Below are 17,742 nucleotides of genomic sequence, written 5' to 3'. Positions count from 1 at the left end.
GGCTGTTTAAAACTCCCCTCTTTTAAAATAACATATTTGTGAGACTGAATTTTTCATATAATTCAACTTAAACACACGTTATAAAAATTGAACGTAGACACAGATGAGAATATAGCTTCATTCATTCAGCCAGATACTATAGAGAGACTTAAAAACACTTAAAACAATGCCATTCTTTGCACCATTTTTTTAGAAATATATATTTTCATTAAATATGTTACCTATAATGTGTTTTAATTTTTAATATGAAAAATATTAATAGACATAATCCACATAAATAAAAGGTCTTTGGGGTCCTCAGTGATTTAAGAGTACAAAGGAATCCTATGACTAAAACATTTAAAACTATTGCTCTAAGCTGGGCATGGTTGTGCACGCTTGTAATCCCAGCATTCGGGAGGCTGAGACCTGAGGATCTCTGTTCGAGGACAGCCTCAGCTACTTAGTGAAGCCCTCTGCAACTTAGTGAGACCCTGTTTCAAAATAAAGAATAAAAAATAGGGCAGGGGGTGTAGCTCGGAGATCAAATGCCCCTGGGTTCCATCCCCAGACCTGCAAAACAAAAAACAAAACAAACAAAAGAACCAAACAACAACAACAAAAAAATATTGCTCTAGAATGACCACTACAGATAATGCAAAGAGCATGGCCTGGTGTGCATGGCTGTAATCCTAGTACGTGGGAGGGTGAGACAGGAGGATTGCAGATTTGAGGCCAGTCTCACCAACTTAGGAATGCTAAGATTAAAAAATAGAAAAGAGTACACAGGAGGCTCAAAAAAAAGATGGCAGGTTCAAGACCATCTTCAGCAATTTAGTGAGACTCTGTTTCAAAATAAAAAATAAAATAGGGCTGAGGTGTAGCTCAGAGGTAGAACATCCTTGGGTTCAATCTCCAGTACCACAGAAATACACACATACATAAATATGGCTGAGGGTGTAGCTCGGAGGTAGAATGTCCCTGGTTCAATTCCCAGTACAAATAATAATGTACAGCTGTACAGCTACAAAGCCAGTAGAGAAAATAGGATGGAATTTTAAAAATCCAATTTATCCAAAAGAGATTGGAAAAAAAGAGAGGAGAAAGCAAGCAAGCAAGTTTGTCAAACAAAATCATATTAATTTGCAGGAATGGACTGTGTGTGATACTCCTTCCCCCTCCCACCCCCACTCTTCCCTTCCTTTTTCTCTTTCCTTCCTCCTTTCTTCTCTCATCCAAGTACTAACCAGGCCTGCCCTGCTTAGGTTCCAAGATCAGCTGAGGTTGGGTACGATCAGGGTGGTATGGCCATAGACTCCTCCTTTCTTCTCTTCTTCCTCCCCTCCCCCCCCTTTTTTGGTGTTAATCTAATAGATCTCCAAAGGTGCCTCACTGTTTTAACTTGTACTTTTTAATTAATTAATTTATTTATTTATTTATTTTGGTGGTACTGGGGGTGGAACCCAGAGGCTTTCTACCTCCAGGCTATACTCCCAGACCTATTTTATAATTTTTTATTTGGAAACAGGGTCTCACTAAGTTGCTGAGAGCCTCACTAAGTAGCCGAGGCTGGCTTCGAACCTGTGTGATCCTCCTGTCTCAGCCTCCCAAGCGCAGGGATTACAAGCGTGCGCCACCATGCCTGGCTTAACTTGTGCTTTTTTATTGTTGACTATTTCCCCTGGTAATCACATGCATGTTCCTCTTGGTTGCACTTTCTGTCTATACATTGTCCATGTACCCAAAGAGCAAAAGGTTTTAATGCTTTTCAAACAATATAACAAATACTCTATATGTTAACCTTGATGTATGGCAGTGGAAAATAATTTAAATTTTGTGTCTCTCTGCTTTTATGTTAGTCAAATAAGAGTAACAGTTCTCAAAACAATGTACAAATTAAGATTAAGTGCTCTGAAATTATAATTATCCTATTTCATTAAATCTAAGATGCCATTAATTTCTGTACCAGTTAAGAGAAAAATTCCAATTACAATTTTAAAATGTCATCAATTGTAAGAAGTGTCATGGTTGGTTTTAGAGATGTTAATTGGTGAAAAATGTGAGTCTCACAATGGATGAAATATAGTTGTTACAGGAATATCAACTAATAATTGAACTAAAATCCAATCTTTTTTTGTTTTGGTACTTGAGATTGAACCACTGGCATGCTGCCACTGATCTACTTCCCCAGCCCTTTAATTTTTTGTTTTTTTTGAGACAGGTTCTCAATAAGTTGCTCAGGCTGGTCTCAAATTTGGGATCCTCCTGCCTCAGCCTCCTGAGTATCAGCGGTTACAGGTATGCCACCGCACCTGGCTCAATCTATTTGATGCCAGTGTATATTTCTGACTTCTGGTTGTCCAGGGTTTTTTTGGGGGGGACAGCAATGAATATTTCTGTTGATTATTGTTATTAGTAAATCAGTTTCTTGGGAAAAGAGTGACTAACAAAAGACACAAAGACAGGAAGAATCAATGCCTTCACACTTCTTCACACAATGGAATGGGGCATCACAGCTGCTAAGCGAAAACAATGTCCACCTCCCTCATTAAGCATTCATTGGGAACCTTTATTATAGATCAGGCACTGAGCTTTGAATTGGAGTCACAAAGATGAAGATTTGGGAGGACTAAAAACTGAGGAGCTATAATCCATACTAGAGAATACAACTTATTATCAGATAGATAGCAGGGTGACTAACATGTAAGGAAGGAGGAAGAAGGACATCACTTTTTTTAAATTAAAATTCAAGCAATACACCCAGGTGTGGTGACATATTCCTGTAATCCCAGTACTTCGGAAGCTGAGACAGGAGGACCATAGGTTTGAAGTCAGCCTCAACGACTTAGCAAGACCCTGTTTCCAAATAAAAAATAAAATAGGCTGGGAGTATAGCCCAGAGGTAGAATCCCCTGGGTTCAATCCCAGTACCACAAAAAATTTCAAATACCAGTGTATATAGAACATAGTTTAGCCGCATGTGGTGGCGCACTCTTGTAATCCCCGCGCTTGGGAGGCGGAGACAGGAGGATCGGGCAGGTTCGAAGCCAGCCGCGCTGGCTGAAGAGACCCTGTTTCCAAATAAAAATATATATTAAAAAAAATGGGTCTGGGAGTGTAGCCCGGAGGTAGAGGGGCTTCCAGGAACCCCAGTACCACACACACACAAAAAAACCCATAGTTTAATCTCTATCCTGCTTCTCTTCTCCCCATTCCTATCCATGAAATAAGCACAGTTATCTAGATAATGTGGAACTTTCCAGAATTTTCTCTATGTATATACAAAACAAAAATATGTTTTACTAGAGATACTTCTTTGCAACTTAGAGGCTTTCTGTATAATGACATATCATAGCCACCTCATCATACTAGTATACAAAGATCTCTTTTGAGTGTGTCTGAGTGTGTGGGGGGGTACTGAGGATTGAACCCAGAAATGTTCTATGTCTAACCTATATCCCAGCCCTACTTTATTTTTTATTTTGAAATAGATTCTTGCTAAGTTGCTGAGTCTGGCCTCAAATCTGCAATCCTCCTGTCTTTGCTTCCCAAGCAGCACATATACTGAGGGGAAAAAAAAAAAAAAAAGGGATGATACAGAGAAGACTGACGTGGTCCTTGTGCAAAGATATCTTAATTTCACTAACTGCTACATTAGTTTCCAATGTATGGATATAACTATAATAGCTTTTGAGGTATAATTTTTTAAATGAAGAATAAATCTGATTAGGTATGAGGTTTATTAGATCACAAAATATTATTAAGTTTCTTTAATTTAATTTTGAATGTACATTTTTAAACTTAGTTATACAAAGTGTTAGTTGGTATTTTTATAAATATTTGCTAAACAGAAAACTATAACCAGATAATTAATAAATTATTTACTTTTCTTGAGATACACATGGCCACAGATGTAAAGAAATGATCCTTTTACTAAGGAAGATTTTTTTTTAATGGCACTGCAAGATTAATACATACACACCTACTACATATATATATGATACATGCATAAACATATATTTTAGATCACAATTGACCATGGCTAACTGAAATTATGGATGAGGGGAGACCACTATATTCTTTTATTTTTTTTTAAGTACTGGGGTTGGAACCCTCGGGTATTCTACCTCTGAGCTTCACTGCAACCCCATTTTTTATTCTTTACTTTGAAACAGGGCTTCACTAAGTAGCTGAGGCTGTCCCGGAACTGTGATGCTCTTGTCTCAGCTTCCCAAATGCTGGGATTGCAAGCGTGCACCACCACGTCCGACTTGCTGTATTCTTTATTCCTAGTTCCTTTCACTCTGCTTAATTTCGAAATTCCTCCATGTCATTGTATATATCAATAGTAGCTATATGTTTAACTTTGTAAGAAGCTGCCAAGCTGTGTTCCAAAGTGCTTTTGTCACTTTATATTCCCACTAACAGTTTATAAAGTTCCATATCTTTGGCGACACTTGGTATTCTCAGTATTTTGAATTCTAGCTATTCTAGTTAGGGTGAAGTGGAATTTTATTGTGACTTTAATGTGCATTTCATTAATGATTATTGATGTAGATCACCTTTTTAAGTGCTTATTTATCTTTGTGTACCTTTTGTTTTTTTCTTTGGTGGTACTGGGGTTCCTGGAAGCCCTTCTACCTCCAGGCTACAAGACCTATTTTATATTTTTTTATTTGGAAACAGGGTCTCTTAAGCCAGCGAGGCTGGCTCTGAACCAGCGTGATCCTCCTGTCTCTGCTTCCCAAGCACGGGGATTATAAGCCTGTGCCACCATGCATGGCGCTTTGTGTAACTTCTTTGGTGAAGTGTTTGGATATCTTTTGTTCATTGTTACTAGATTTTCTTATTGAGTTTTGAGAGTTCTTTTTTATGTATTCTGACTATGAATCTTTTTTCTTTCTTTTGCAGTATTGGGGCTGGAACTCAGGGGCATTCTATTGCAGTACTGGGGTTCCTAGAAACCCTTCTACCTCTGGGCTACACTCCCAGACCTATTTTTTATATTTTTAATTTGGAAACAGGGTCTCTTAAGCCAGCGAGGCTGGCTTCGAACCTGTGTGATCCTTCTGTCTCTGCCTCATGCGCCACCGCACTTGGCATCTTTTTCCTTTTTGAAACAGGGTCTCATGTAGTTGTGAAGGGCCTTGCTAAGTAGCTGAGGCTGTCTGAAAACTGCTATCTTCTGGTCTCAGCCTCCCAAATGCTCTGTTTACAAACAAGAACCACCATGCTCAGCACTATAAATCTTTTATTTTTATGTGGAACATATTGAAAATGGCATATATTCAGACTGTGCTTGGTGCCCTTGCCCCCCTTCCAACAATGAGTGTCCAGGTTGACCATGCTACAATCATACTTTTACACATAATCAAATGTAGCTCCTCCATTAGTCAACCTCAGCCTTCTTCCTCTCCTATCCTTCCATTCTAGCTCTGCTGAGGTTTCCCCTCTATTATCTGGAGTCCCTCTGGTACTCTGAATACTCCCTAGTTTGGGCATATTAGAGAAAACATATGTCCCTTCTCTTTCTGTGCTTGGCTGATCTCACCTTAACATAATGTTCTCCAGTTCTTTCCATTTTCTTGCATATGACATGATTTTGTTCTTCTTTATGGCTGAGTAGAATTCCATTGTGTGCATTTTCCATAATTTTGCAATCCATTCATCTGTTTTTTATTTATTTATTTATTTATTTTATTTATTTATTTATTTATTTTATTGGTGCACTGTATTCATACATCATAGTGGGATACAAACTTTCGTAGACATACATGCACACATCGCCCAGTCAGCCCCCACCCGATCCCCACCCCATTCCCTCCCCATCCCTCCTTCCCATGCTTGGCTTAGTGGTTGACATCTAGTATTATAGCAATTTATCCAAAATTAAAAATGATAATCTCACATAACAGTTTCATTTGTCTGATACCAAGCTTTTGATGACTTAAAGATAACATTTCAATATTTCTTTTTGCTTTCTTTCTTACCAGAGAATATTTTTTTTCTATTTTTTTTAGGTGAAACTATCATATATTTATATATTTATTTTTCAGAAAAAAATCTATCCTAATATGGAATATGGATTCTAGATACCCAAAACGATCTTGAAAAAGAACAAAGCTAGAAGATATATATTTTCTGATTTCAAACCATATAAAGCTACAATAATTGAAACAGTGTAGTACTGTTCTAAAGGCAGATATATAAACCATTGGAGTTAAATAAAAGCCTAGAGATAAATTCTTCCCTATATTATCAAGTTATTTTTGACAAGGTTTCCACGAACATTTGGCGGTAGAAATAATATTCTTTTAACTAAATATTGTTGAAAAATAATAATTACATGGAAAATATTAAAATTGGACCCTTACCTAATCCCATATACAAGTATTAACTCAAAATAGATAAAAGACCTAAATATAAATCTTAAGACTATAAACTTTTAGGAGAAAATCTGGGTCATAAAACCTCACAACATTGAAATTGGCAGTGATTTCTTGGATATGATTTCAATGGCACAGGCAACAGAAAAGTATACAAACTCCCTAAAAAATAAAAAAATATTGTATATCCAAAGACAATGTAAACAGAGTTAAAAGTTACTAATAGAATTGGATAAAATATTTCCAAATGCTATATCTGAAGGTATATTAATATTCCAACTAGAAATCCTAAAAATTAACAACAATAAAGGCAAACAATACAATTTAGAGATAGGTAAAAGACTAACATAAATAATGAATCTCCACAGATAACCAATCTTAGTTATCTGTTGTATGGAAAATCTTGTTTCTCTGGTTCTGGTGTGTGTTACCTATTTCTTCTTTGTAGTTAATCTCTTTGAGTATTTTCTCTAGCGCTGGTTTTGAAGACATAAATTCCTTCAGTTTCTGTTTGTCATGGAAGCTTCTTATTTCTCCATCTAATTTGATAGAAAGTTTTGCTGGATAGGAAATTTTTGGCTGGAAGTTGTTTTCTTTCAGAGTTTGGAATATGTTACTCCAAGCCCTTCTGGCTCTCATGACTTGGTTTGGGAAGTCTGGAGTGATTCTAATTGGTTTGCCTCTGAATGTCACTTGGCCCTTTGTTTTTGTTGCCTTTAAGATTCTCTGCTTGGCTTCCACATTGGTCATTTTGACAATTATGTGGCGTGGGGATCCTCTTCTCCGATCCTGTCTAAAGGGAGTTCTATAAGTTTCTTGGACCTGTGTATCAACCTCTTGCTCTATGTTTGGAAAATTTTCTGCTATTATTTCCTTGAAGAGATTGTTGATCCCTTTGGTATCACTTTCTTTTCCCTCCTCTATTCCAATTATTCTTAGGTTAGCTCTCTTAAAATGGGCCCATATTTCTTCAATGTCAGATTCCTGCTGTCAGATATTTTTTCCTAGATTAGAAACTATGCATTCATTTTTAGAATGATCATCTTCTAAGAGTGAGATTCTGTTCTCCATGTGGTCTAATCGGTTGTTCGTGCTTTGAATTGAGGCCTTTACTTCATTAATTGCATCCTTTATCTCTTTTTGGCTCTCTCTGAGTTCTTTTCGAAGCACCTCTATTATTTCTACAGTTATTTTCCTGATTTGATCTTCTAGAAATCTCTGATTTTCTGTTTTATCGGGTTCTGATGTTGTGGGGTTGTGGGCATTCATTGCTCCATTGTTATTCCTCTTTCCCAGGATTTCAGAAGTTTGTGCCTTCTCTGGATTCTTCCCTTGGGTCACTATGACTTCACTTAAGGTGCTCTGGATCTCGAGTCTATAGTATCTCAGACCCCACTACTCCTTTACTGGGTTGTATCACAGAGTCTCCGACCCAGGGAGTCGATAGAGGCTGCTTTAAACTATGGGGGGGTGCCAGGTTGCACATTCTCCTATGGTGTGATATCATGCCACTGCCACTCCCCCACTGGGTCAAGTCCCAGGAAGTACAGTACTGGGATTTCTCCTCTGTGGCCTGCAATTTGACTCACTGTTCTTGAGTTCGCAGATGTAGCTGTACTGGACTCGGTGAATTCACTGCTGCTGCTGCCGCCGGTGGCAATATGGCGCTGCTGGTATGCCCTCAGCCGTCAGGCTGGCTTTTTTCTTCTTGGTTTTGAATTCCACTCTGAGTCCTCGAAGCGTGTGCTGAGCTCAGCCACTGGGAGCTTTAGATGTTCCCTGCGCTGAAAAATCCTGCCTGGCTGTTCCGCAGCGGCTCACCTCGGCTTGCTGTAGCCGTCCGGTGAACTCGCTGCTGCCGCAGGCAATATGGCGCTGCTGCCACGTCCTTGGGCGTGAGGCCGGTGTATCTCCTCTGTGGCTCTGAGCTCTGTTCTCAGACCGCTTTCTCTCTGGAGCCTGGTGATTTTTTTGTTTCTCTGGTGATGGTGTTTTCTGGCTATGAAAGGCGCTGATTTTGTGGTAATGAAGATTGGTTGTTAGCGGGGCTCTTAAGCCCCGCTTTTCTTGGTCGCCATCTTCCCCCATTCATCTGTTAATGGAGACCTAGGTTGGTTCCATATTTTGGCTATTCCGAATTGTGCTGCTATGAACATGAGTATGCATATGTTACTGTAGTTCTCTGATTTCAACCCCTTTGGAAAAATATCCAGGAGTGGTACAGCTGGATTATAGGGTGGATCCATTCCCAGTTTCCTAAGCAATCTCTACACTGATCTCCATAGTGGCTGAACTACTTTGCACTCCCACCAACAGTGTAAAAGAGTTACTCTTTCCCCACATCCTTGCCAGCATTTGTTGTTATTTGATTTCTTTATGCTTGCCACTCTGATTTGGGTTAGATGGAATCTCAGCGTAGTTTTGATTTGCATCTCCCTGATGGCTAACGATGTTAAACATTTTTTCATATATCTATTGGCCATTTGTATCTCTTTTGTGAAGTGTCTATTCAATTCAATTGCCCATTTCTTGACTGGGTTGTTTTGCTAGTGTAGTCTTTTGAGCTCTTTGTATATTCTGGATATTAGCCCTCTATCAGAGTGGTGACTGGTAAAGATCTCCCATTCTGTAGGCTTTTTCTTTAGGTTCTTGATGGTTTCCTTTGATGAGAAGAAACTTTTTGGTTTGATGCCATCCCACTTGTTAATTCTTGCTTTAATTTCCTGTGCTTTGAAGGTCTTGTTGAGAAAGTTACTGCCTGTGCCTATATGTTGGGACGTTGAGCCTGTGCCCTCCTCTAATAACACAGTCTCTGGCCTAATTTCTATGTCTTTGATCCAACTCAAGTTGATTCTTGTGTACAGTGAGAGGTAAAGATTTAGATCCATCTTTCTACAAATGAATAGCCAGTTCTCCCAGCACCTTTTGTTGAAAAAGCTGTCTTTTCTCCAGTGTGTGAGTTTGGCCCCTTTGTCAAAGATCAATTGACTACAGGTGTGTGGGTTTGTTTCTGAATCTTGTATTCTGTTCCATTGGTCTGTGTGCCTGTTGTGCCAATACCATTCTGTCTTTATTACTGTTGTTCTGTAGTGTAATTTGAAGTCAGGGATTGTGATGCCTCCTGCATGGTTCTTATTGCTGAGGATTGCTTTGGCTATTGGATCTTTTCATTCTCCATATAAAATTCATGACTGATTTTTCTAGGTCTATGAAGAATACCATTGGTATTTTGATAGGAATTGCAATGAATCTGTAGATGAGTTTCGGCAGAATGGCCATTATTAGCAACAAAAAGAATAAACTATTGATACATTCCATGACATGGATAAACCTCAAAATAATTATTCTGAATGAAAGAGCATAAACAAAAAGAAAATATATGTTATTTGGCTCCCTTTACTTAAGATTTTGGAAAAATAAAAATAAATCCACAAGGCACTCCACATTCTTCTATCTCCTTTCTTTTCTCTCTCTCTCTTTTTTTTTTTTTTTTTTTTTCTGTTTTTGGTGGTACTGGGGTTCCTGAAAGCCCTTCTACCTCCGGGCTACACTCCCAGACCTATTTTTACATTTTTATTTTGGAAACAGGGTCTCCTAAGCCAGCGCGGGCAGCTGGCTTTGAACCTGCGCGATCCTCCTGTCTCCGCCTCCCAAGCGCAGGGATTACAAGTGTGCACCACCACGCCCGGCCTTTCTTTTCTCTTATACTGCCATGACACTCTGCCTTTCTAGGGACCTTTTCATCTGTCTCTGTAAGCAGCATTTCAAATGTTGGGTGTTATGTATTTCCTCATGTTTCTGTAACCTGGGGAGGAAAAGGGGTGCTGATGGACTTCACCGAGTAGTAGGTGGCCTTTATAAGAGTTGGGTTTGCTTTCATATAGCTGTGTCAAATGATCTGTTATTGGAATTATTTTTTATAGTTCTTAAGTAGGTGGTCATTCCAGTGTACCACTGTTGATGTCATTTATAAAGTCAAGAGGGTGGCAATGTTCAACACTGCACCCCAAGACTAGGCAGTCTCTTGGATTGCTTTAATAGTTCCAAGAAACTCTATGGCTAAAAATCGGTGACCTATGTGTCATGCATATCAGCAAAATATCTGTTGAAAATCTAATTAGAAGTGATATTTCAGTTGTGCTTGATGTTTTTCTACTTTTGTTTGTTTGTCTGTCTGTTTTTCCTGTCTCTGAGTGGTTCCTTGAGGGCCTTGATGATCAGGGTGGAGGCAGAGGGCACGCCTCATCTGGGCCTGCTGGGCCTGTCAATTTCACTAATCTTTAGGGGCTCTCAGTCACTAGTTGCCTTGGTGATGTCCTCATCGGCTTTTTCTGCAGACCAACAGAAATGATTTGGGGAATCCAGGGCAGACGCACCTAGGCTTTCTGCTTCATTCCCTTCGGGTTGATCATGGAACGCCCAGCAGAGGTGGCTGATGTCAATTGTACCTGGATGTGCAAGTGCAGAAAGTTGTACCTTGGGCTTCTCCATACTGATAGCCAAAAAATGAAGAAAATGGAGCCTCCCTTCTTCTATTTATTTATTTAGCGGCACTGGGGATGGAACCCAGGGACATTCAACCTCCGAGGTACACCCCCAGCCCTATTTTCTATTCTTTATTTTGAAACAGGGTCCCACTGAGTTGCAAAGGGCTTCACTAAGTAGCTGAGTCTGTCCACAAACCTGGATCCTCTCTCAGCCTCCCAAAGGCGGGAATTACAAGATGTGCCGCCATGCCTGGCTTTTTTTTTTTTTTTTTTTTTGGCGGGTCTGGGGATAAAACCCAGGGGCATTCAACCTCCGAGCTACAACCCAGCCCTATTTTTTTTTTTCTATTCTTTATTTTGAAACAGGGTCTCACTGAGTTGCAGAGGGCCTCACTAAGTAGCTGAGGCTGTTGGAGAACCGCGATCCTCCTGTCTCAGCCTCCCAAATGCTGGGATTACAAGCGTGTGCCACAATGCCCGGCTTCTTTTCTTTTTTTAAAGGTTAAGTCCAGTGCTGGGTTTTACTTACCAAGTTAGGATATGTTCTATTCCTAAGGGAGTCTCTTGGGCTTTGGATAGTTCTCTCAATTCAGCATGACGTCTTGGAAAAAAATGGCCCCTCTGGCTTCCCTGCCTTGCTGAGACCCCTGAGTCTGTGGTGATAGGTACTCTTTTCAAGAATTCATTTCCAAACTGCTGCCTTATGAATACTGGGAGAAGTCCTGCCATCCTGCCATCTGCTAGCTGAGCTCCTCCTCAGTGCCACTCAGAGGGGTGCGGCTGGGTCTATCCGACGACGTGGCAACCAGCTTTCCTTTGCTGCCCATGCTCATGGCCTTCTTTGAAGTGGCTGTTGATACAGGTTTGCTTGCTTTTGCTGATTATCCATTTTGTTGGAGAAGGAATGTTCTACTCTCCAGATTCATCCCATCTTGTTTTCCTGGAAGGCTCTGGTTTCTTTATGAAACAGACTGGAGCACTGATCATTTCCCAGTCCTCTCTCGGGTACTCCACAGAACCTAGCTGAGCACCAGGCACAAGTCAACATACAAACACTGCTGGGCATCTCCAGATAATGGAGGGAAAATATCAGCAAAGTTTGAATGGAAAGATAGGAGAGGAGGAAGGCTGATCTTGATTATTGAGGGTCTACATCAGAGTATGTGTAAAATTACGAATATGACATGGTTAACCTGGACAACCATTGGTGGGAGGGGGGAAGGAAAGACGGGGGTGGGGGGGAGAGGGCACCAAATATAGTTTAAATGTATACCATTTATGTTCAATAAAAATTTTGTTTAAAAAAGAAACTGCTGGGCAGAATGGACATCATCCTATATTCCACAATGGTTAACTCTAAGTATCCTGGACAACAGTGCCAAATTAATTCTCCTAAGTACTTTCATGACGCGACTCATCAGTTTCAAAGTATAAAACCTAACTTCTAACCCAGCAAGTCTGTTCGCATCCTTTAGCATAGACCTCATGTGTTTATTCCCAAATCCAGATGTTCATACTGCCACCTGAAGAAAACAAATAATCTTCACTATCAAGTACTCATTTCCTTCGAAGCTCAGATTAAGTTCTTTCTTGTCCTTTCAGCTCCATCTCTGGAATCTTTCCCTCTTCTGAGTTCCTATGACCTTTTCTATTTTTATCACCTACTGTGATCTGCACACTCCTCTATGCTGTGTATTTATTCATGAGTATGCATCTCCGTTCTCCATCTAATAATGGTAATAATGCCTTTTAGTAAGCACTTATTACTATTATAAACTTTCTGTATTACCTCCTTTAGTATTTATAAGACTCCTATGAAGGAACTTGCTCAAGTTTATATAGCTTGGACATGGATAGATGCCAGCTTTAATTTGGACTTTTTTGTATTCAAAATCCATAGTTAGTCATCATATTAATTTTTAGTCTAGTTGTTGACCTCTAGTAGATTGCAACTGAATCTTATATTTCTCTATATTGTGTCACTTACTCAGATATATATATATATATATATATATATTAATAATTTTACAGAGTATAGCAATGAAACAGACATGAACTAAGTTATTCTCTACAGAATCAAATAGCCTAATAATGAAGACAAAACAGATAAATAAATAACTAAAGTACAAATTATAAAATAACAGTAATAATAAGATAGCTAATTTTGTGTGTGTGTGTGGTACTGGGGTTCCTGGAAACCCTTTTCTGGGCTACACTCCCAGACCTATTTTATATTTTTATTTGGAAACAGGGTCTCTTAAGCCAGCAAGGCTGGCTTCAAACCTGCGCGATCCTCCTGTCTCCGCCTCCCAAGCGTGGGGATTACAATCGTGCGCCACCACGCCCAGCCAATAAGATAGCTAATTCTAATACTGTATATTGCTTATTTACTACATATAGACACTTGATATTTTAAATATCTGAATCTTCACAACACCCTATAAGGTAGATATTACTACATCCAGTCTTACAGAGCAGGAAACTGAGCCATGAAGGGACTGAACAACATCTCAAGGTTAGGTAAAATTGGCAATGTAATTAACACCACTGACTTGTTCATTTTATTTTTATTTTTTATTTTTGTGGTACTAGGGGTGGAACCCAGGGACTTTTTCTACCTCTGGGCTATACTTCCAGACTTATTTTTATACTTATTTGGAAAAAGGGTCTCACTAAGTTACTGAGAGCCTCACTAAGTAGCTGAGGCTGACTTTGAACCTGGGCAATCCTCCTGTCTCAGCCTCCCAAGCACGGGGATTAAAGTGTGTACCACCATGCCTGGTTGACTTTTTCATTTAAAAAATGGTATTATGTTATATAAATTTTTAAACATGAGGGAGTGGCTAAGTGACTTCCAAGGCAGGGTAACTATTAAGCATGTGCTCTCAGCACGTACAGTCAGCCACACAAGATACCTATTGGTTAACTGTATTGACAGAGTATATATAAAACATGGCAAGAAGAATCAATGGTAAATACAATGGTTAAAAAGAATTCTTAGCATCAGAACCCTATCGCGATTCTGGATAGTCTATTATTTAAGTGGCTTATATAACAGAAGTCATGTTGCAATGTCCAGGTCTTACCTTGGGGCTACAGAGAATGGCTTTGCTCAGTGTTTTTTAAACTAAAGGTTATAACCTTTTATTGAATCATGAAATCAATTTAATCTAAACAACTTAAAAAGAGAAAGAAATAGAAACAGAGTAGAACTGAAAAGATAGAAAGCAGGGAGCACATCTCACAAGGTAAAAAACTGTATGGGCAACTTTTGCTCCTATTTTACTAGGCATATATAGTATGTCTACATGTGCTGGTCCATAAAGTAAAGAGTATTTCCTATTGTGGTTCATGCCACAAACCTGGCTGACTTGTTCATGAGATGATACAAATGTTTATTGCCTTCTTAAAAATTCTTGCATCCCCTAAGAATACAATTAAACCAAGAACAGTGTGGAATGAGGAATAGTCTTTTTCCAAGTAACTGTGCAAGCTGTTTGATATAGACAGACCTCTGGGTCATGTCTCCAAAGCATTTTGAGTATCATTTCTGGTCAATACTCCCCTACACTGATTAAATATAGTAAGTGTAATTAAAATATTCAATGTTAAGTAATTTAACTTCCATTGAAAAAACTTTGACAACTTCTCAAAAACTTAAATTTAGAATTACCATATGACCTTACAATTATATTCCCTCCAAATTGAGAATTCATGTAACATACATGTTCATAGCAATATGCACAAAAACTAAAAAGGTTGAAACCAAAAAGTTTTTTCATTCATTTGCTAATGTCCTTTAGCACATGAATGAAAAAACCAATTTTGGTTTATATATATAAATATTATAAAAATATTATAAAAATTAAATCAAATATTATAACCAATAAAATATTATTCAGCCATAAAAAGGAATAAGGTAAAATTTAAAAAATAAAAAATAAGAGCCAGGCATGATGGTGAACGCTTGTAATCCCAGCATTCGGGAGGCTGAGACAGGAGAATCGCGGTTTGAGGAAAGCCTCAACTACTTAGTGAGGCCTTCTGAGACTCAGTGAGACCCTGTTTCAAAATAAATAGAGTAGGAACAAGACAAGGATGTCCATTATCACCACTTCTTTTCTGCTTCATTCAAGGTGAGTTTGCTTTTACTTTTCAAATATTGAAATTTCATGTAAAAATGTCACTTGAAGAAAGTTCTGCTGCTAAGGAAAAGTCTGAGCTGGTTGTGGTTGCACCTGTAATCTCAGCTACTCAGAAAGCTGAGACAGAAGGATTGCAAGTTTGAGGCCAGCCTGGGTAATTTAGCAAGACCCTGGCTCGAAATAAAATTGAAAAGAGCCAGGGAATAGCTCAGTGGTAGATCCTTGGGTTTGATTTCCAACACTGGGATGAAAAAAAAAAAAGAGTCTAAAAGTCACTAGACTAGATCAAGGGTTCCTCAATTTGGCTGCTCATCAAAATTACTAAATCCTTTTCAAGTAAAAAAATCCCTGGAGCACCTGGTACCTACCATATTGGACAGTACAGGCCTAATTAATAAAATATCAATATATTGCCTTTTTAAACTGATATTTTGTTGCAATAAAATTAAAAGTCCAAAAGTCTCTTTCTTAGTTTGCCCACTTTAAGAAATCTTGACTGTGCTCATAAAGAAGTGATTTTACATTTCTGAATTGTTCTTGAAAGATATAGTCTGTAACATTCAGTAGGCCCTAAAATGTTGCTGTTTTGTATTGCTAATTATCAATGTTTCCTCTAAATATCCATATATCTATCTTCCAAAATAGTGTGAGTTTCCCAAAAGCATGGACTAGTGTCATACCAATTATTCTCCCTGATGTTCAATAAGAGCAGATATTGAAGACACATGCATTGACAACTATCTGTTAAGGCAGAAGGACCTGTAAGGTACAAGGAGGGCCCCATGCACACCTGGAAAAGAGCCTCCCAACCTTCACCCAGCAGGACACTAGCAAGTCAGGATTAGAGGTAAGCCGGAAGGGCCTGCAAGAATGCCAAAGCTAATAATAGGTAATAGAGAGCTGGGTGTGATGGGGCACACCTGGGCTCTCAGTACTTGGGAGGTTGAGACAGGAGGATCACAGGTTAGAGAACAGGCTCAGCAACATAACTCAGTAACTTAGTGAGACTCTGTTTTATTTTTATTTACTTATTTTTTTTATTTTTTGGTGGTACTGGGGTTCCTGGAAACCCTTCTACCTCCGGGTTTGGAAACAGGGTCTCTTAAGCCAGCGAGGCTGGCTTCGAACCTGCGTGATCCTCCTGTCTCCGCCTCCCAAGCAAGAGGATTACAAGAGTGTGCCACTGTTGGGAATCCAGCCTGACAGCTGACGGGGCTTGGCGAGATGATGAGTACCGGACGACTCGAACACAAACCCACGAGCCGGGAGTCAAGTCAAGCGAGATCTCATTTATCTCCCTCCAAGCCATCCTTTATATAGTACCAAGCCATGAGGGGAATTTCCATGAGAAATAGCCTAGCCTATCCGGGATAAAGATCACTAGCACGTAGTTTACAGCCAATCCCAGGCCAGTACATGAGCCATTCATGTGTGCGGAAAGCTCCTTTAAAGGTAGAAAGGGAAAAACCGCTCAGTCTCCCCACCCATAATGAATGGGGAAACCACGCCTTCCTAGCTTCCTCCAGGCACCATCTTGACCGTTTTTTTGCTGAATCACTTTACTTAAAGTTTTGCCTTAGGCCGTAGGCCGCTCAGGCCGAATCTTCTTAGGCGCTGTATAGACACACCCCATCATGCCACCACGCCAGGGGAGACTCTGTTTTAAAAAACAAAAATAAAGGCCAAGCATGGTGGCGCATGCTTATAATCCAGCGCTTGGGAGGCGGAGACAGGAGGATCACGCAGGTTCGAAGCCAGCCTCGCTGGCTTAAGAGACCCTGTTTCCAAACCCGGAGGTAGAAGGGTTTCCAGGAACCCCAGTACCACAAAAAAAACAAAAACAAAAACAAAACACAAAAATAAAAAGAGATGGAGATGTAGCATAGAGGTAGAATGCCCCTGAGTTCAATGCCCAGCACCACACACACACACACACACACACACACACACACACACACCCCACAACAGGAATCTATGCACAATACTGCACACCTATAATCTCAGTATGTGGGAAAATGAGCTGGAAGGATCACAGGTTAAAGGCCAGTGTTCAGTAATTTAACAAGACCCTGTATCAAAATAATAAAAAGGACTGGGGGTGTATCTCAGAGGTAGAATGACCCTGGGTTCAATCTCTAGTACCAATAAATAAATCAGCAGTTAAAATCACTAGGGAAGTTCAGCTTTTCTAATTCCATCTACAAAGAAATTCAGAACTGGCAACACTTAAGACAGGACTGGATACCCTTGATTTTGACCCATTACAATCTAAGGTCATCTGCTTTAAAAATACTTTCTTGGTACTAAATGAAAATAATATCACTGGTGATATTTAATATACATAATTATCAGACCTAAGGAAGAAAACTCACCACATGTTGTGTTCAAAAACTTTGCTTGGGTCAGTTAAAATCCTCGATCCCAGAGGGGCCATTGGGTGGTAACCACTTTGGCATCTGCGTGGCATCTTACCTAACCTTAGACAGCAAATCCAATTTCTCCAAATCACATTCATCCTAAGCAGTACCTGCAAAATAAAAAATAATTAAGTAGCTAATGTGGGTTAAAAAGTATATTGGTGTTTAATAGAACTGGTTCCAAAATGTTTACAACCAGAGAAACAGCATGGAAACCAAACATTTTTAAATGAAAGATGGGGATGAAGCAGGGCACCTGGGGCATGCCTGTAATCTCAGTACCTGGAAGGCTGAGACAGGAGGATCCCAGGTTCAAGGCCAAAGCACA

General features: G+C 39.4%; 1 protein-coding gene across 1 annotated transcript in view; it reads right to left on the bottom strand.

Moving 5' to 3' along the window:
• METTL8 (methyltransferase 8, tRNA N3-cytidine) overlaps window positions 1–17,512 on the bottom strand; it is a gene marked incomplete at both ends in the record, with an annotated part of 54,714 nt that extends 37,202 nt beyond the window's left edge. Inside the window, one exon of the mRNA XM_080689559.1 lies at window positions 17,370–17,512. Within this exon, the coding sequence (XP_080545685.1) occupies window positions 17,370–17,512 (143 nt within the window). The remainder of the gene's footprint in view (window positions 1–17,369) is intronic.
• Between the last annotated feature and the right edge of the window lie 230 nt (window positions 17,513–17,742).

This window comes from Muscardinus avellanarius (genome assembly GCF_963383645.1).
Source record: "Muscardinus avellanarius genome assembly, chromosome: 2".
Classification (NCBI taxonomy): Eukaryota; Metazoa; Chordata; class Mammalia; order Rodentia; family Gliridae; genus Muscardinus; species Muscardinus avellanarius.
Note: the sequence above shows the minus strand (reverse complement) of the source record. Positions and strands in the feature narration are given on the sequence as shown.